The sequence below is a fragment of the Onychostruthus taczanowskii genome, unplaced genomic scaffold (assembly GCF_017590055.1).
Source record: "Onychostruthus taczanowskii isolate IOZ18803 unplaced genomic scaffold, ASM1759005v1 scaffold1, whole genome shotgun sequence".
In the NCBI taxonomy this organism is placed as follows: Eukaryota; Metazoa; Chordata; class Aves; order Passeriformes; family Passeridae; genus Onychostruthus; species Onychostruthus taczanowskii.
The window spans coordinates 4,708,847-4,730,142 of NW_024496525.1; the positions used below are offsets into that span (position 1 = coordinate 4,708,847).

Below are 21,296 nucleotides of genomic sequence, written 5' to 3' on the forward strand. Positions count from 1 at the left end.
TAGTGTCAGTTTAGAGGCATTTTGGATTATTCATGTTGCATAACAGTAATATATTTTATGTCAGTCTGTTCTGGTTCATAGCATACATTTTATAATATTAAGACTAACAAATAATTCTATAAACCCAAAACTCAATCAGACTACTTGGAATGTGCCCCCATGCCACCAAAACCGAAACAACCTGAAGGCTGCGTTTCTTGTACAGAAAAGCCTTTTTGTTTACAGAGAGATCATATGGTGTTCTGCAACATCAGGACCAAGAGACATATAATTTTAGGTCACTAACCTTTCCTCCCCATGTTACATCTCAGTTTGAAACTTCCTATAATGCAACTCAGTCATTGCTACCATTTTCTTCATAGAAGTCAATTTTCCATTCACAAATTAACTCAGAACACTGATGAGTTTTTGAGATTTGCCCCAGGAGCAGCATTACACAAGCTCATTTAAATCAACTTAAAAACTAGTGAAGAATCCTGCTGTATTTGTTAGAGCTATATTTTACAGACAAAGTACTGTTTTAGTGATTCTGTGGTAGCAAAGGCCTTCCCTGCAATTTGCAAAGATCCCTTTGATACAACTTTGCATTTAAACTTAGGTTTATTATATTTATTAAGGAACCAAAAAAAGCCTCCTTCAAAACCCTAAATATGCACAAACTTTCTACATACTCAAACACAAATCAAACACATGGGATAAGATTTCTACATATTAGTTATAAGATAATTTTTAAAGATCCCATTTAGTTAGAAAAAATTGTTTTGAACAAGCAATAAACAAAGAGAATGGACCTCATTTTTCCAAGGTTCTCAGTCTAGTGTTTGTGGCTCTATTTTCACATCAGTTTAAGATTTGCCTCATAACTAAGCTCTTGACGAACTTGAATTTTGACAGATACAATCTTTCTGCAAGGTGGGGCATGGCAAAACTAAGTATTATATGACACAGATAGAGCAATGTGCACAACAGATTATTAATTTTTTTCAACATCTGCTATAATGGCTGAATCACAACATAAGAACAATAGGCTAATGAAGCAATAACCTCACTTGTGGATTGCTGCTTCAGCTTCCCTGTATCCACTCTAACCTCCAAACAGGAAACCTCACGTGCCTGCAGCAAGAGAGGATGAATGATGATTGAGAGAAGTGTAAATGTCATTGCAAGTGATTCATACTGTTCCCAGCCAACCCCTCTGGTTGATCAATGAGCAAGACAATTATTATCTATTACAATGTCTTCAGATAACACGAGGACAATAATGATATGGTATTTCTTTCCAAAACTGAAATAAAGAGGAACAACTCATTAGCTGCTTGAACTTGGGAGAGACAATTAAGCGAAGAAGATGAGCCCTATTCAAAATAATGAGTGTATTAACATATGGGACCATTTTTATGAGCATTGTAACACTTTCATCATTAACTCCTGATACTCTGAGCCTATTATTTAGAGAAGAAAGTAGGTGGCAGTGCTGGGTTTGGGACACAGCTCAAATTTTCCAGAGTTAGAAGCATAAGCACTTGTTATTCAGACACAAGAAAGATGATAATAAATATGTACTTTACCACTAGTACTCCATTTGTAATAATGCCATCAGGATAGTCCAGACTAAAAAAAAAAAAAAAAAAAAAAAGGAAAATAATGTCACAAGTGGGAAAACTCAGACAAATATTTAAGTCTATGGTTAACACATTAGTTCTTACATGACCTTTGACATTTCTGACTTTAACATTCTCACTTAAAAATACTTTAAAGCTTAGGATTAGATGACGAGCTGAATATGAAGCTGGATTTATACTCCTGAGGTCTTACACATTTGCTTCAGTAAACCATGCAATAAATACTGGTATGAGACACATTGATTTTGAGGACAGCTGCAGCTGTTAAAACCATCTTGATTCTTTTGACCATTACAGAGTTTTACCCAGGTTTTTGTCTAATACAACTGCCTAGCTTTGCACAATTTATAGAAAAATTTCCCTAATGGCAGGAAAAATTCTACTTACCTCTATGAAGTGATCTGCAAGTCACATATGGGATTGTAATAGATCACTGTATGTATACATGTATTTCTCCATCTAGGGGCAGGGGTGAATACACATACTGCAGCCAATAATTTCTATATTCTAAAGTATTTTTCCATCAGAAAAATCAGGCAGTTTCTCATTAATGCTATCTCATAATTTACAATTTCATTATATTACAGACGTAAATTCATATAATCTCTCAAGAACTGAGATTGCACCAAAGGGAATACATACATATGTAACTTGTAAAGGACTGAGCACTGACTCCCCAGCCTGCTGCAGAGAGCATGAGCTGTTTATTCAGACTTTGTAAGCCATGGATTATACATTTTGAGGTCTCATACAGTTCTGTATTTGATGTATGTATTTTATCTCAGCTGAAACCAAACAATACGATTCCTTCAAAATTAGATGAATGACATTGTTTTTATCCACTTAAGGTGAAAATTTACCACAACATTTAGATTTCAGTATAAACACATGATAGCATTCACTCAAAATTGCAAAACTCATAAACAGCTTCAAGTTTTGTTTCCAAGTCAATATTTTCTTTAAGAGAATATTAATATTTCCTTTAAGAAAAGAATATGAACTGTCTAAATACACTGCAGAATATTCAGGAAGAACTTTCCATTATAAGAAAACATCAACAAAAAAACTCCAGCAAACACCTCTGGTCAAAAACCCCCAGTTACAAACTTCAAAATTATGTAAGTTTTTTTTTTTGGAAATGTAATTCTAAAGAATTTAAAGAACATTGGTCGGGAATTGGTAAAAACATATTCAATGTTTCCATCTGCATACAGGTAAATGTATGTAAACATCAGTTTTGTTTCAGACACAAATTTTTGTACTTAATTACTATTTTGTAGTCAAATAGTTGTAACCTTACATGACATATGGTGTGTCACCATCCTCAAATAGCTCATTAAAAACCAAGTAAAGCAAGAAACAGCATGATAGACATTAGAAGACCTCAGCCTGTATAGCCTGGTGGAATGAAAGTGCAAAGATGGGTAAAGAAATCTGTTCATGGAGGTAAACATCTAGTAAAGTGCAGTATTATTTGAGTTGCTGGTATCAGCAAAGTGTAAAATTAGGTTCAAAGTTAGGAGGTCCAAGGCATGACCTTCAAACAGGGTGGGAGACCCTGCACTGTTGTACAGAACAGAGCAGAGCTTGGAAGGCCCCTGGGAAGAGGCAGGACACCTCGGTCACGAAGGACCAGTGGCTGAGATGTCTCTGTTGGCTTGTCACCTCTGCTGCCACCACTGTAAGGAAGCCCAGCTGCTGGTACTTGTTAGTTACTCCCCACACTGCTCTTTTAACTTTTATATCCCACATTTCAAGGCTTCTGTGAGTAACAGCATAAGACAGATGCTTTAATTTTTTTTTTTTTTTAACCTTGTGGTCCATACCTTTGTTTTAAGAACAGCAAGGGCACTCATCTCTCTCTGAATCTTAGGAAATCAGCTGTGGCTAGACACAGCTGAGCTGAGTGCAGAAGAGCTCAGCTTGGCAGGAATCTTTGAATATTTTGCCTACCTTTGGAGAACTGAATCAGTTCCACTAGCTGGGATTAGCTGGTAATTTCTCTGACAACCAGCCTGCTGTTAGACAGCTCTCATCACAAAGAGTTATGTTCCTGTTCTCTTCTCCATCACAGTTTGTGATTTGTGGGCTTTTTTTATTGCAGACCTCAGTTTCACTAGGAGAATTAGGAGTGTATAATGACCTGTAGTAGAAAAGACAAAAACAGAGACTCTGGGCATCCTTCCTCACTAAAAGTCTGTTGCAGGAATGCCTAAGGCTGCAGTGGACTCTATGAATCCAGGGATCATTTCCCATCACCTGGTATCCATCAAATATCAGCCTTCTCCTTTTTGGATTATGTTTACATAATGGAATGGGTAATTTTGAATAGGAACTTACAGTCACACAGATTCTTATATTGCAGTTCTCATTTAGAGAAGGCTACTATGCTCCATTTCACCAGAGGTTCTGGATTTTTTGATACCTATGTAAAAGCTGTGAATTTTTTCATGTCAGATCCAGCTTTCCCTTCCTTTAGTACCTTCCACAATAATGCAGGCTACTTTTCTGGGCTTTCTGACAACCCAAGAGAAGTATGGGGGATGGTATTGTTTCAGAAAAGAAAGCTGTATTCACCTCAAAGGTTCTTTCTTGACTTAAAACTTTCACCTTCAGTGCTCCTCCACGCATAAATACAAACAGTACATTTGGCCCTCAACTGATGGAGACTCAGCCTGATGGTTTCTCAGCAGTACCCAAACCAAATGGCTGGCATGATCTGCTGGCTCCCCTTCACATGAGGAGGGTTTCTCAAAATAACACAGCAAAACTACAGAAAGAAAAAAAAAGACTTTTATTTTCTAAAAATCCTGCTTTTGCCATATTTCAATAATTAATATTTAACTTTTATACAGCTTTTTTTACACCTATTTACATTTATTTCTGTTAATTGGGCTTTGTTTTAAACGTAGTCTTTCACATTTGAAAAAAAAGGGAGAGGGAGCGGAGATGAAAGGTTGTGTAGGAGTGATCCTTCATTCTTCTAAGAGTTGTTAGAGATGCACTTCCTCAGCTTGGGACATCTGAAAGATAAAAGAGGCCAAAAAGAAGATCAGCAGGTACAGCAGATACCCTGGGCCTCTTGGACCTTTCCTTGGGAGCTCACATCACCTTGCAGTTCACCAGAAGCCTCTTTGTGGCCCTCAGTGTCAGGCGTGGCCTTCAGTAGAAGTCGGAGGGGAGGGGGATGTTGAGCGAGCGCAGCCACCTGCTCCAGCGGGACCCCGTCCCTGTGGCGACGCGGATGGGCTCGTTCTGATGCTGCACCCTGCCCGTGGAGACACAGGAGAAAGCCCAGGTTACTGCTGATAATCACCAGAGAAACACAAAAAGCACTAAAGCACACGGACCAGCAACCTCTGTACAATGGCCTTACCTTTTCTGTCACTGCTGCCCAAGCGCGGCGGCACTCACGCCAGCTGGGCTCCGCTAGTGGGCCCAGGAAACATTGGGCAGGCATTTGCAATCCCTTGGCTTGGTGGCTGGTGAAAAGGCACTTGGAGGAAGGAGCATGCCTTCCTCTCCATGTCCTTAGGATCAAACATCTGGCCCTCAGTGCCTGCCACTCTGCAGCAGACAGGAGAGCATTTGCTGGTGCTGCAGCAGTGGCGTAAGGGTGAGGCAAAACTAGAGAGGGTGTTCATCTTGCTGTTGTGGAAACCCACTAACAAACTGTAGCTTTTCTTCCATTTTAAATAAAATGCAACAGGAATGGATGCAGGAACAAGTTATCATACAGCTCTCCAATGTAACATGAGGTGATTGTTACAATATTCTTTTTTGTAAAGGTAACACCAAACACAACCTTTGCAGTGAGATTATAGGCAAACAAAAATAGGAGCGGCACAGCCACTATCATAGGTGCAACCCAGGAAACATTTCTGGCCTGAGGTTACACTTCATGTGTGGTATTATTCACCTGAAATGCTGGAAAGAAAGAACAAGCTAATGTAATACATCTTGCAATTAATAAAATCTAGAATGAAGATGGGGAAGAAATTAAAAACTGTGGATAAAGAGGATCAGGAAAAATTGCCAGTGGGAATAGTTATTAATTTCAGAAATAAACTGCCATATTCCCCCCCCCCCCTCCAAAAGTATGTTCTCATTGTTCCCACTACAATACAGGATTTCTAGAAATTATCCCACACGCTTAGCTGTACTCTTTGTTATCAGAGGGCTCTCTCCCACTGAAAATTATCTCTACTCTCTGTCAACATTTCTCCCATCCAGCACTGACAAAAAATCTTGCCAAAACCTTCTGAGCTTGTTCAACAAAGAAGAGGTTGATTTGAGTCCATAGCTTTCTGGTGACCCATCTCAACTACTTCACTTCAGTTGTTCAGACCTTTCCAGGGCTCTCTAGTTTATCTATGCAATCCATTGTCTACAATTTTAGTGGACAAATCCCTTCATTAATTACTCCTGACATCACACATTCCGAAGTGAAGGGAAAAACCACCCTCTCAATAGCCTACCAAGACCACATATTTAATCAATCCAGATGTGCTTAGACCTTTATTCCAGACTCAGCCAATGGGCAGAACAGCATTGACCACCACACAAACACAAGAAATGTGAATGAGGGATAGTAGGGGAGAGGTCTATCTGCCTTCTGGCATCAAGCCCATTTTCTCAGTCCTACTGTGAGCTCACAGGGACATTCCCTAACTTATAATGCAGCACGTTCTTGCCTTTGCAGGTGGAGTTCTTCAGGCCACAGCTGTTACATTGGTCACTCAGGAGCCACACTATGAATGACAAACAGTAGACCAGATGCCTTCTTGCTGGAGCAGCTGAGCCATGACTGTCATGATTTTTAAAACCTCTCCCTTGAGACTGCAGAGAATCATTTTTAATGGTACAGTTCCAACTATTATCTTCCAACCAGCAGAATTCCTACTCAGGCATCACTTGTAAAAATTGTCCCATTTCTGACTTTACTGAATACAACTCCAGGAAAAGGCAATCAGCTACAAGGTCAGACAGAAGAGTTTGGCATAGAGCTGATGGCACACATGCTCCAAGACAAGTTCCAGCCTCCACAAATCCACTTGTGCACAACATTCAAGCCAGACAACCTCCTTGGATCTCCCCCATTAAAGACAGGGTTATCAAGAGCGTGATTCCCTGTACCAACTCCATAACCCATCCTGTAACTTGCAAAAGAAGGAGGACCCTGGCCAGGATATCTGTGATGCCTACTGGAGCTTCCCCTCTGCCATTACTGATGTCGTGACACTCCTGCGATGTGACAGGCAATGTTTGTCTTGGTGTTGCTGGGCCTTTTGCCAGTTCTGGTGCACAGTAAACAGCAAACAATCCACCCTGATGAGTCTCCATGACTTATAAAAAGAGATTTTGAGACTCCTACAGATCTGATAACTTTTTTGTGTGTGAACACCGAGATCTTTCCTTCTCCAGTTCTCAACATTGTCCTTACACTAGCAAGTTCTTATTTCCCCTGCTGTCAGGAATTCAAAGTATCCACCCAAGTATTATCCTGCTAGGCCTCCTGAAGTGCCCCAAATGCCTTGAGAAGGTTCCAGCCATGCCATCTAAGAGCAGTACCTTCCCTAAATACATCCTCTAAATAGTAAAACTCCACCATCATCTTTCAAGCCTACCAAGTGAAGCTACTGCTGCCCCTCCAGCTTTCCTGGTTCCTCAGTCCCCAGACTCCCACAGTGGTCTTTGAACCTTACTTTATGCAGAATATTTGGTTCCTTTCTCTACCACAGGTCTCCATGTGTAGCCAGATGAATTGAACAGATCAGCTTATGGAAGTGCATTTTACAGTGTTGTGGATTTGAAAAACCAGATTCTCCAAGCAGGAGGTAATTAGGGCATTTAGGCTTGGCACTCCTAAGGGTCAAAACTTCCTGAATATTTTCATTGTTTTCATACTTCCTTGTGTATCTCATTGTCTCAATAAGAAAAAAGAGAGCAGGAAGAAGGTGCTGCCTAAGAGGCAGAATTCAAACAAGGAAAAAAAAAATCACATTTCAGATATTTGAAATCTAAAAGTATGTATTCTAAAATTCCATTTTACTATACTGGAATGAAAACATCTAGCTACTGCTTTTAGAGACTGCAGGTTTAAGAAGTACCATCATATATGAACCAGATTTTAAAACTATTTTTATACTGAATATAACACTTTATTAAGAATTTAGGACTCTACTCACGTGTTCTGCAATGTGAACTCCACCTCCAGCTCCTCACGTGCCTGAAGATAGAAGATTTAAAAAAACCGAAAGACTGATTACTTATTTTTCTTCACAGCTTTCATCATACCAGTTACATATAATTTTTTCAATATGCATTTAAAATAGAATTTAGAAAAATTTCCAGAATGTAAGAAAACCATAGTTTTGACTGAAGATATTGAATTTTTAGATATTAAAAAGCACTTGCTAAAATGAATTTTTTGAATCTAAATGTTTTATAAGCACATCTGCATGCTTAAGAACTGCTATTCTGCTGAAGCAGCCATTTATTCAGATTTTAATTCCCAAAACAAAACTAAGTAACCTCTTTAATACCATTACAGTTAAAAGGAGCTGAAAATTCAGAATTTACACCACAAGACAACAAACATCCCAGAAGTATTCAGAATGAAGACTGGACAACTAGTTGTAGGAGGTTCCATCCTGTATTTTCAGCATGGTTATTTGTTCTAAACAAAAGCTAGCAAAAACCACAATTTCTTAGAATTGCAACAAAATACAGTTTAAATAGATGTTTATTAAAATAAAACACTGTAAAAGGATCTATTGGGATGGAAGGAGAGGATTTCCTTTTGTTCTCACCAATTCCATTGCTCACCTGCGGATTCAGCTGAAACTTCACGCGGACAGTACGTCCCACAGTGAGCTTATCTATGTCAAAGAGAACTGTGCAGAGTTCATCATCCCTGGTGACCGTGTCTTCATCACACACCTTCAGCTCCAGCACATTCTGCACAAAGAGGTTAAGAATATAATGGAGTTACTACTACATATAAGAGCTCCCTAAGGCAGGAAAATCTCTAGACTAGGTTTTCTTTCCTTGCTCCTCCAGTTTTATGGGAAGGAGAAAAAATGAGAAAGTGAAAGAGAAAAAGGAGAGAGGCTTGGGTTTATTAGATGTCAGGTTACTGGCAACTCTTCATACAAAAAAGAAGCAAGCTTGTTTCCTTTCCCCAGGCAGACAAGACAAACAGGTCATGCAGAACATTCATGAGTTTGTGATAAATAACTGCATTAAATGTTTCTACATTTATTTTATGGCCTTTGGTTCTAAGTGTATAAAACAGTCACAGGTACATAAAGATGGCTTAAAAGATTTTCACAATATCTAGAACTGAGTGAATTTGTTATTATTTTTATGTGATCTTTTTCTTGGGTTTTGCTTGTTTATGTCAAGATTGGGGATAGGATAGTAAGGCTGTGTTCTGAAGAGCACTTAATTCCTTTTTATTGCAGTAGAGTACATGTTTAAGTAACAAATAAGGGGAATAGAACAACACTAAGGAGGATGTAAGCAACAGGATTTTTTTTCCTGAGAAATCTTTAACATTCTGTGTTTGGAACTAGCTAGATATGTATTGGCTTACTGCAGTTCTGTGTAACCTAATGACCACCACCAGACACCAAATGGTGAAAAGAATTGGTGCCAGTTACCTTGACACGTCGGTCAATCTTGTAGCAGAAAGCTTCGTTCCAAACAGGGTTTTTGCTGTTCCTGATGGTCCTGGTCCGAACCTTCTCCGCTGAGGCAGTGGGCAGCCACAGTGTCACATAGCAATCTGAAAGGGTGACTGTGCAGGGAGAAGATGAGCACAGTTAAAATGTATCCAGAGAAAGAATTACTGCACAGTGCCCATTTAGCCCTAATAAGAAAAAGATAGCACAGCTGAGGCTTTCTTCCTAAAATATACAGGATTAGGTGTAAATAATACAATGAAGCACTAACAGGAGAACAGACATCCTCACATTTGCAATGCCCATTTCCACCTTTTCACTCTTAGTTAGACATACTTTTTTTTAATTTTAATGTTACTTTATACTTGAAGTTGCACCATCCTCCACGGAGAGTATATGTTGCATTTAGCTTTATCTTCATGATTATCCAAATGGCTGGGACAGGCAGCACACCTCACAACCTTCCATCTGGGCTATAGAGAGACTTGTTTTCTATAATTTCTTCCCCAGATTTTGTACCTTATCTTAATGAAAGCCTTTATTAACATGCTAGCTTAATTGAAGAACAGATTTTTTTGATGAAAGGTGTTCTCACATCAAAGCTAAAAAATTTGATTTATCACAAATCAGAATGTCAAATATATGAATGAATAAGGAATAGGCACAAATTTTTAGAAGATGTGTGCTCCCCAGCGGTTCTTTCAGAAAACAAAAATCCATTTCATCACCATAATTAAATTACTGAGTGTTCAATTCCTTCCTACTACTCTGTCTGCAGACTGGAAAGATGCTGCCACCACCCATGTTTGGGGAAGGAAGCCATGAGTGCCAATGAAGACATCAGCTCCTCCTGAGTCCTCAAATTGGAGGGAGAACTCCAGGGAGTGAGACTTAACAGAAGCATGATACAGGCGCCCATGGCCTTTCTCTCACACCTGTAATGCATCTCCCTATTTCACATCAGCAATGCTCAACCAGTCACCTGATTCTTACAGCAGGCTAGTGAGTCAGAGGAGGCCAAATAATTCAGCTCGTAGTCAATCCCTGCATCATGCTCAAAACGTGTAACAGTGTTATTACATTACATTAAGAGCAATTACTTCATGTATTTCCTCTTTATCTTTCCATAACAATCACAGATTTAGGTTTTCCTATGAGCCAAGCCGTGCCTTTATTGTGTTGTTAACCATGCTATCACAATCAGCAAAACCTGGATTGTGACTATGGCAAGGAAAGCATTTCCAGAAAGACACCTAAGCCAAAGGCACCTGAGCAGAAGGCTGTGACTGATCAGACGTTCGGCAGAGGCACAAATATAAGCAAATGAAAATGCAAATGGTTAATGATGATTAAATGCTGCAGTTTCCATTTTCAAAGAGGATGAGACACTCTGATTACTTCACAGCAGCAATATAAGGATTACGCAAATAAGCACACTGAGAAAACTTCAATTTCTTGGGACTGTTCAAGACCATCGCCCATCCCAGACAGAGCTTTGATCAACCTGATCTAGTGGAAGGTGTCCCTGCTCATGACAGGCGGGTCATTTTAAGGTCCCTTCCAATCTAAACCATTCTATGATTCTATGCTTTGCCCAAGATCCCATAATGCAGTCAATGTCAGGGTCCAAAACATAGTTTAGATTCTCAGGTCTCTACTTAAATCAATTAAATTTTTTTTTTCCTGAAACATCAGTAGGGAGGAATACTTTTAAAGTATTTTTATTTTTCACTAGTAAATAGGAATATGAGAGTCAATGACCAAGAAGAAATGCTCACTTCAATAAAAAAAGCACAAACACTCCAATCATAAGAAAATATACATAAGAGAAAAAATAGTCATAGGGAACATCCAGATTTAACCAGTAAAATTGGAAAGCTACACTGGAGGAAATAAATGCTAACTCTGAATTGTAACAAGCTTCATAAATTTACTATTAGACATAGGTAGAAAAGGGGCATTTTCCCACAGTTGAAAATACTGAGGGTTCAAGGAAAACTAGCTGAAACGTTTGCATTATTGATGTCTCAGAAAAAGTAAACACTGCCTGAAATGCCTTCTCACTGCAAACAAAGAAATGGACAAGTTTTTTTCCCAATAATACAGCTTTTTCAGAGAATAAATTTTCTGTTAAGAAAATACCCTTGCTGAAAAGTTTACAAATCTCTCTGCCAGATACACTTTAAACAAGTGTTTGGGATGCCCACATTTTGAATTTGGGGCATCTCAAGGGGATCAAGATATGATTTTCATCTGCTCTTGAGGCCAGAACACCAAGAAGAAAGACATATGGTGTGGCAGACATACCAGCAGGTTTAGCCAAAAAAGAACCTGATGATTCACAGTGATAAGGAGTGACTGTGAGCAAGTTGCTCTGAGAAGGACAGCCACAAGGAAATGAAGCACAAGCAGGCAGTACAGACGTACAGGAATACAGAAATGCACATTCAGTTGTCCATGTGGGTTTGTAGATGCAATTGCAGTGGTGGCCTGGTCAGATCACAAATTTGGTTGGTGCAAAACACCATTTAGGCATTTTAAAATTTGGATTTTGATAAATAAAAAGTTGTGCATACAACTATAAGCTCATGGAATGTGCGCTTCTACATAAAAAATAGAACTTTAAGAAACCCCTAATTTTATACCTTATAAAGTATTCTCACTTTGTCTAATGAACCAAAGGGAAAAGAGAAATAAGCAGCAATACATGTAATGTAATACAGTAGTATTACATTGTGGAAGATGCTTAAGTAACCCAGAATACCACATATAAGAGCATCAGAGATTTCTTCCCTGATAGTCATCAGTCATTCAAAAACACAGTTGTTAAGCACAACTTCCATGAGACCTAAGCATATCCCTCCTGCCAGAAACCACCAAATCCAGCCTCTGGTAAGTTTTCCCTCTATTCTTGACCCATCACACATGTTAAAATCCATATCAAAATATAGATTACATTAGCTAAAATTTTCTTACAAACTATGATGTGCTGCATGAAATTCTGAGCTTACCAAAAGAAAATTGATTTTGGCCATGTTCAGCAAGATTTTAGGAAACGTAGTGTGGACTTTTTGTTTTATATCTTTCAGATTTATTCATGTGGTCTCTAGACTTGAATTTTCTACTTCTCTCTGTCTTTATTTCACCTTTTTCTTTTGAAGTCTCAATTCTAGATATCCTTTTTCACTTCCCATCACTATCCCTCACTTAAACTCCTGTCAAGTGCTCAGAGTATTGCACTGTTAATTTTTTTTCTGAATTTAAATGGCTCCTTTCTGTAGGTTAGATAAATTCCAAGACACACTGGATGTTATCATCACTTCCTGGTTATGTACAAATTCTGCAGAAGTAATAGAATGTTTTCACTTGTAAATATTTTCTTTTCATAGGCTTTCTTGCTACTGCTGATTTTACATCTGCATTGCCAGTTCTCTCCTTTCTTCCATCCAGAAATTCTGTAGGAAATACTCAGGTTTCTTACTTAAAAATACAAGGATTTTCATTGTTTCCAGAGCAGACCTCAGATCAGCAATTAAGTCTGATGTCAAAAGGGTAAGAAATATATCTCACACAGTAAGGTATGAAAAAAAGACATAAAATGCATCAACTTTAAATTTAAAAGGAGAAAGCAACATTTCAGTATTAAGTCAAAAATAATTCTTTCAAACTCACAGCAATACATGCTTTTGTTCCTACACAATTTGAGAAGAACAACACTGTCCAAATATTTTCTTTAAAAAGTTATAAGAACCATCCAACAACAGAAGAAATACTCACGCAAGTCTGCCTTCCGGGCATTCCTCACTCTTAGTATTTTTACAGTGAGCAAGTTGAAAGGAGATACTGGTGCCTGCACAAAAATTCAGAAAAGGGAAAAAGGAAAAAAAAGATGACATTATTATTTCAGTATGTTGTCACAGACTGCTGTAACCCTGAAGTTCTGAGGATATAGAATAAGATTTTCAAGGTTGAGACAATACAATTCATCAAACCAAGTAGGGCAGTCAAAAATCTGTACAGATTTTTGGCACAGAACTCTCTTCAGACCTGAAATAGAAGTAATATATTTCAAAATCACTCAAGTTAATGATAGGTGCCAAGAGTTTGATTTGATAAAGATCACATCTTCCAATCATTGCTCCCTCATTATCACAATAAACACCCCTAAAGCACACTCGTGGGTGTCCTCACCTCTCACACACCACTGCCTGCAGTGGAACAGATTGTCTCTGGGACACCAAATACTGTCACACGAGCTGTGAAAGTAGAACTGGCTACCATGCACCAGCACAAGCCCCCAAACCAACACAAACTTCTGCACATAGCCAAAAATAGAAATGCAGCTGACAGTGATGAGGTACTTCTCTTGAAGACTCTGGTGAAACTCTCATCTTCAGCTCTGACCCCTTTTTTGTAGAAAGCTACAAAAATCATCCCAGAGTTGATCTTGGGAATTAACTCACAACCCCACTAGATATCAGAAATCTTGAGCTTAGAGATATTAAGTCTATAATAACTCATAACCCTCATGGCTCATACCAATAAATCTTCATATTCATCAGGCTATAAATTAACCCTTTCTCCATTTCACCTTTGAGATACCTGCTTAACTTCTTACTCTCTCTCACATACTATCTCCTCTTTCATGTATACCATCTTTCATTTTAAAACCAATTTATGTACAGATACTATTTCTCTCAATACTTGCTCAAATTGATATTTAGCTTTCTACTTACTGGTTCTGTTTTTGAACAGAAACAGGTTTTAATGTGCCCAAAAAATTATCTAATCTTTCTATCTGTACCAGCTGGTGAGAGCAAGGTACTAATACACCCTGGGGAACAAGATGCTGGAAAGCAGTGCCACAGGAAAGGTACATGGGCATCCTGTCTGTGGCAAGTTGGATGTGAGCCAGCAGTGCCCTGGCAGCCAGGGAGGCCAAGTGTGTCCTGGGGGGCATCAGGGACAGCATGGCCAGCGAGCATGGGAGGGGATTGTCCTGCTTTGCTTGGCATTGGGGTGGCCTCACCTCGAGTGCTGAGGGCAGTTTTAGTTTTATGCACATATTGTGGCATATTTACAAGAAAGACATGAAACTATCAGAGAGTGTCCAAATGAGGGCAACAAAGATGGTGAAGGATCTTGAGGAGAAGCCATATGAAGAGTGGCTGAGGTCATTTGGTCTGTTCAGCCTGGAGGAGACCGAGGGGAGACCTCATCACAGTCTGCAACGTCCTCATGAGGGGAAAAGGAGCGGCACGCACTGATCTCTCCAGTGACAGAACCCATGGGAATGGAATGAAGTTGGGTCAGGGGAGATTTAGGTTGCATATTAGGAAAGGGTTCTTCACCCAGAGGGTGGTTGGGCACTGGAACAGGTTCCCAAGGGAAGGGGTCACAGCACCAACCTGAGTTCAAGAAGAGTCTGGACAATGCTCTCAGGTACACGGTGTGATTCTTGGGGATGGCACTGTGCGGGGCCAGGACTCTATGGTCCTTGTGGGTCCCTTTGTACTCAGAATATTCTGTGATTCTACCACAACACATAACCCTCTCTCTGTTATTTTTGTAGATATAGTATAACCTCACAAAGCTAATACAGTGTCCTAACACAAACCCATGGTCTCTATTGCTTAATGCAGGCATCAGAAGTGCCTGTATTTATCATAAAGCAGCAAAAGCAAAAAATTATACACTGATGCTAGCTAATAAAATGTACCTTGCTATTATTTCCTTCATACAGGCTATAAATTTTGCCAAATTACGTCTTTTCAGCAGTATCACAGGACTTATCCTGAAGTGCTTCACAATGCTTTGCTTCACAATGTCAAGCAACTGGGACCATAACATGACATTGGACAGTAAGCCAATGTAATGAAGGAGGTCCTTGTCCTCACCAGCAAAAACCTCAGCACCTCTGAAAAGTCAGCAGAGAACACAAACTGCCTCCAAGAAACAACCTGAGTAATCCCCAGAGTATCATCTTGCACTTCCCTTTGAGTTGACAAGGGGTCCGAAGATGCAGAGCTGAGAGGCAGTGAGACAGCAGCAGGAGGGTCAGAGCAGTCACTGATATGGGCACTTTTGTTCTACATCATCTGGCCTGTCAGGGCAGTTTTACAGAGCACAGTTTGCAAGTCCTGGGATTGTCAGGTGTGGGAAATTTCAGTTGTCACAAAGACTGTATCACACCTCTATCTGCTCCACTGCTCCAAACATGTCCACAAAGGATAAACTGGATAGACTCAAAGGAAATAAGTTCTTTGGGGAGAAAAAACAAATAAAGATTGCAGTCTCCAATCAAAAGCAACCAAAAGATATCAGGCCCAGACTATACAGCTGAAGTGCTACAACTACTTTTATATATGAATAAAACACTCATGGGTAAAAGAGAAAAGCCCTCCTAGACACAGGGACCAGCAGCCAAGGCTTGTCTATCCCTGACATCTACTGACATGATTTTTACATTTATGTTTGGTCCCTGCTTTCCCCATCCAATAAATTGTAAGTGTTTTTGACCTCAGAAATGTTATTTCAGAAGATGTGGAACATCTCTCTTATCCAGAAAGAAGGAGGCTTGCATTCCTTGATTACAGAAAAATGGACTTGACTAGAAGTTCCCCATTCCATGGAAATTCTATTAATTACTGAGCTTAACACCATTTAAAAAGAATAACCTTGACTCAGCTCTTGGAAAACAAGCACAGAGACCCTTACTTTGAGAATCTCAAGTGGATAGAGATATCTCCCTGCAGCCAAGTGCCACCTGGAAACAGGAAGTGTGAAAGTTGTTCCCAGCTGTCTGTGTTACCTGGATTTACCATTTATACATTTCTCTGCTCAGCTCTTACAATTCCATTCTGGTGTATCTTACTCTCCAAACTTATGAAATGATCCTCAGTGCTCAACTTTGGGTTGTGGAGTGCCTTCCCTTACTAGAGTCCTGGAAGTCCAACCTTACAACTCCTTTTAGGGGCCTGAATGCATTACCAAGTCTAGCTGTCAGCCACTTACTCAAAGTCACACAGAAAGACTTGTCCTAAACTGGATCATCTCCTAACAATTGGCAAGGGCTTCCACATCCTTGCCTTTTATGTGATGATGACCATATCACAGACTAGGTAAGTTCTGAGGCCAGTTATTACAGTCAGTCATTACACACACTTCAACTTTCAGCTTCTATATTTATTTCATCTGCTACATGAATCTTACCTCATAAACCGGAAACACAAGCCAGGCATTTTAATGATCACTTTTGAAATTACATAAATATATGAGGTTGCAAACGCAAGACTTGGTCACACCGTCCTACGTCAGATAAAAATTCAATTAAGTCCTGTGGCACACTTGTGCAATCCTCACATATCTAGTCCGAGGGAAGTCAATAGGAGTGTTCACATACATAAGCGCTCATCCATATGAATGAATTATATAACTGGTCTCTAAAATTGCTCTATTTTAGTAAAGTTCCAAGCTAAAAGTCTTTCACAGAATTTTTCTCTCAAGGAGAAAAGAGTGAAACTCATAAAATATTCCCAAATCACGTTAAGAACTTATCAAAGCACGTATGTATTCGGGGGAAAGCACTCTTCCCTTACCTTTCTCATCAAACAGGAATATAAATCTGATCACTACTTTAAAAACTGTGAAAAGCAACAGAGAAATCTCTCACCCTGTCAGAAAGAGTAGCAGGGCTTAAAACACAGATCGCTGCCTTGCTTCTGACCTGGGTCAGGTATGTGGCATCTTTTAACTTCAAAGAATTTTGAAGCCTCAAAGGCAGGCAGGATTTCACCTCAGGCAAAGTCAAATGCATAAGAAACACTTTTCCTTGTACTGCTAATTTGTATGTATTTCACCCATTTTAAAATACCCTATAGCTGGGTCTTATCAAGTCAGTAGAAGTCCCCAAGTTTGTTTCAGGATAAAAACAAATGGAGCAGCAATGAGTCAATGGCTGCTTCTTTCCAAGAGCTATGCAAAACTTCTGCGGCTTCAGACTGCAATTTTCATGTGGGGTTTTTTTTCCTCTTCCTGTTTGAAGCTCCACAGCTGGACGTTTGTTAGAATAGATCCAAATCTGAGAAACCAGGATTCCCACAGTTCAACATGTTTTGTTTCCTCAAGACCACACCAGTCTTTATCAGTAATTTATGTGATCTAAAAAGTGTTACGCTTTTGACTGTCAGCATGAGGGCACTAACAAATTTTTCTCACCAGCTGACATATTCTTTCTAATGTATACAGCTGCTCAAATTGAAAACCCACATATCCTATCAGTTGCCCTGAAATTCACTCTGACAATGAAAACTCATTTCCTTGACTGAGACACTGAGTAACAAAAAGCAACTCAACTATACTAGGCTTATGTATTTATCATGAATACCAACTTCCATGGAGAAAAAAAAAAGGAATAAAGTTCAATTCCTTCCTGAAATTTACCTCTGTTAACCTTGGAGATTCAGGGCAGAAAAAAGGGGCTCAGGGTCCTGTCCTAAACTGTAGGTACTCATGTAAGTATTCATGTCAGTTCTGCCACCCTAAATACCTTGAAGATAAAAGTAACAATCTAAAGCCATGCAATTGTGCAGGTCTCGCACTATGGATAAAAAAAACAGATTGATCTTCAAAACACAGGCTAGAACTCAAAATAACAATTTATATGATTCTAGCATACTTCTTAAGGGTGCAAGACTATATACAGAGACCTAAACACTATTTTAGAAGCTAGTTTTTGAAGAAATTCTACAAAGTCTTTTACCATAGCATTTCACTTTGAACAGAGAAAATAAGTGACTCTCAGGCACAAACAGACATCAGATACTATCAATAACAGCAAACCTCCACAAGGCAAACAGAATTTACAGGCATTTGAAAGATTGTCTATATCACTCTGATTTCCCTATGGGGATGCAAAGCTGGGAAGTCCCCAGATCACAGAAGGAGGGGCAAAAGCTCATCTTGAAGACAGATCCCCCAGGAGGTTCAACTGCTACTGGCAGTCCCAAACCCACTGCAAGTGCCAGAGGACAGCCTCATCCTGCTGCCAATGCCATTGCTCCCATTCACTGGCTCATAGGAGCTCATCTGATACATTTTCCTTTATGCTAGCACCTCTTAACATAAATGTCTGCTAATTGTCCAGCCATTTTTAATTGGCCTGTGCAAATAATTAATCCTCAATTCAGCCTTTACAAAGCACCAATTGCTCTTTTTTTCACCTTCAGAGAAGTTTGGGCACTACTCCCACTCCTACTAGGCTGATAAGATCAAGCTCGTCAGGAGACTGAACTCGCCACATTTATTCCACCATTTTACCTGTGAATGCTGTGCTGCACAGAGAATTGCAAGCTCTAGGACAGACCATTACACTGCAAAGAAAGGCTACAAGGAATACTAGAGCACTAGGGACAACTGGAAGACCCACATAAAAGCTCTTCTTATGATGGAATAAAATATAAGAAAATAGGAATAATTCATCCAAAGAAATAAAAACAGGGAGTAATTAAAAATTTGATATAGTTGAAGTACAAACCAGCCCAGATAAAGTGCAACACATAAGCATCAGACACCAACCGCAGCCGGACTATTTAAAGCTTATGGAAAGCCACGGCAATGCTCCATCTACAGAGCTGAAGTCGCAGCTCAGCTTTTCAACACAGTAAACTTTGCAACACAGTTTTCCCCTGAGCCATTGAATTCCTAAAATATTTTCTGGTGATCTACATTCAGCACTGGACAGCATTTAATGAAGGGCCAGCTAATTGCTACCTACCGTTCTCACCGCTGGTGCTGAGGTGCTCGTAAAAGTCTAGGAAAAACAACACAAGGCAAAGTTAAGAAAACTAAACTGCATGTTAAATGCTTACTTTAGGCTGACATGTCAAAACATCACACATTCAAGGATAAATTTAGAGCTATGCTTTTTAACTACATCATTAGGTGCTTTACTGACCACCATCACAACTCTCTTTCAGCTTATTTCCCTTTTTTTGCAGGGAAACAGAAGCACAGTAAGCAATGTTTCTAGCCCTAAAATGTGGCTTGAAAACACAAGTGTACCATGAGGTTCTGCAAAAGCCTAGACCAGGAAAGCCATCCTTGCAACAAGATCTGAGGAACAGCAAATTCAATTTCCCTTGATTGCCCCTACAACACAAACCACTTGTTTTCCTCTGTGACCAACTTCACTGGAACACCAGACAATTTTACCCACTTTACACTTGCTATCACCTTCTTTTGCTTACCTCACTTGTACTTAAATTTGATCCCATTGCAGCCCCAGTTGCATGTAAGTCCAATGTTAAAGGTTACTGAGTCGTACGGCTGGCAGGAACTCCTCATGCAGGTTAGGGGAGGAGGAATAGGGACTTTATGACGAGGCTCTCCTGCCCCACCCCCTGATTATTTCCAGTCATTAGGGAGTCACCTCCCTGCTTCCTGCAGCCTATTAGAGTGCCTCAACTGAGTCAGCAGAATGAAGAGCAATTCCTTTTCTACCCACTGCTATGTTTGGGGAGGGTGCTGAAGCACCTTTCTGCCCAGGTATTGCTCTCTTGAAATACTACTGGTAAAGAAGTTCTGCATTTATGTAACAGCTCTAACCCCCAAGCAAAGAGCTTCTGACTAATTAAATCACAGCTCTCAGGGCACCTCTACACTGCCACCATCATGCTGCAGGATAGCAGAGGTGTCAGCATCTTCTTTCTAAACCATAAACTCAAATACCTGTAGCAGTCTTCCCTGCCTGAACTGTGCTGCTATGGGAAGTCCTGCAGTTCAGCAAGGTGACTCAATTGTGATGCCACACATCTGAATGACTGCAGCACCCCCGAAGCTATTTTTAGCATTTCTGCTACATTTAGAAACCTCAACACATGCTGTGTATTCTTTGCCTGGATATTGATTGTATACGCAGAAAAAAAAAAGTTAATCTGTTCAGAAATCTTGCACTTTGATATTAAATCAAACCAAGGGGAAGGGAGGAGCTATTAGCAGCAGGTGAAACTTGGGAGTGGAAGGGTGAGATAGGAGAGAGGGTTGTGCTCTCCTGCGTGGGCCTGGGGAGCACAGCAGTTCACCCATCCCCAGAGCTGACTTCAAAGGGATCTGCGTGTGCTGGCTCTCACAGCAAGCCCAGCAGACACACTGAGAAACTGCAGGGCACAAAACCCTCCCTGACTGCTCTACAGCCCGGTGTACTGTGACTCACTGCCTTGTAAAGTGTATCGGAGAAGCCCCAAACTAGCATGCATGTGCAGGCTGGTAGATTTTGGAGCATGCAAGAGCAGACTCTGGCTCTGCCAGACTCTTTCTGGCCTCTCTGATTGATGATAGGAGGCAGCAAGTACTCAGTCTTGCATCATGAAATTGAAGCGATTATTTTAAATCCATCTTACCTGTATTGGTGTTTAATTCATTTGATGCAAGCAAAGAAAGCAACCTTATAAACAGTGGATGCCACTAAGTGCACCCCCCTGTGCCATGGAGGCTGGTATCAAAATAATTCTGCACAGAGGTAGAGAGGAGGTGTTGTCCAAGGAACATTGCTGGAGTAAAATCCTCTTTTCAGATACAAGTGGCTTCCTTCTATGTTGTGTGATAAACACATGTGATGCCTCTTCAGAAGTTCTCATTGAAAATATGCAATGGTACTCTCTGAAGTATTAATGGCCAGCTGCTTGCTCTATAGGAACACTTCACACTGTCTTCTCAGAATCAAAGGAAAATGGCTCATAAATGTGAATCTACAGCTTCTGAAATGCTCCTTAAAGGAATGACCAAAAGACACTTCCAATGAACATGTGCATCTTTACCCCAAAGACAAAATAGCTCCCCTAACTTCTGTCTTTATATCTGCATTAAATCCTTAGGAACAAATTCAGGTGGAGCAGTCACAGCTGAGAATAACTTACTTGCCCTCTCTCTCACAACTAGTTCTTTCCAGCTTCTGAAAGAATGTTCCCTGGAAATATCCCAGTATTAAAAT

General features: G+C 39.9%; 1 protein-coding gene across 1 annotated transcript in view; it reads right to left on the minus strand.

Annotated features, from left to right (window-relative positions):
- Positions 1–19,581, minus strand: part of LOC121335248 (cytosolic phospholipase A2 epsilon-like) — a 32,597-nt gene extending 13,016 nt beyond the window's left edge. The window contains exons 1-8 of the mRNA XM_041403146.1: positions 19,555–19,581; positions 19,083–19,118; positions 13,085–13,157; positions 9,287–9,423; positions 8,451–8,582; positions 7,811–7,851; positions 1,569–1,611; positions 1,050–1,113 (exon numbers count right to left, since the gene is read on the minus strand). Of these exons, the coding sequence (XP_041259080.1) occupies positions 1,050–1,113; positions 1,569–1,611; positions 7,811–7,851; positions 8,451–8,582; positions 9,287–9,423; positions 13,085–13,157; positions 19,083–19,118; positions 19,555–19,581 (553 nt within the window). The remainder of the gene's footprint in view (positions 1–1,049; positions 1,114–1,568; positions 1,612–7,810; positions 7,852–8,450; positions 8,583–9,286; positions 9,424–13,084; positions 13,158–19,082; positions 19,119–19,554) is intronic.
- Between the last annotated feature and the right edge of the window lie 1,715 nt (positions 19,582–21,296).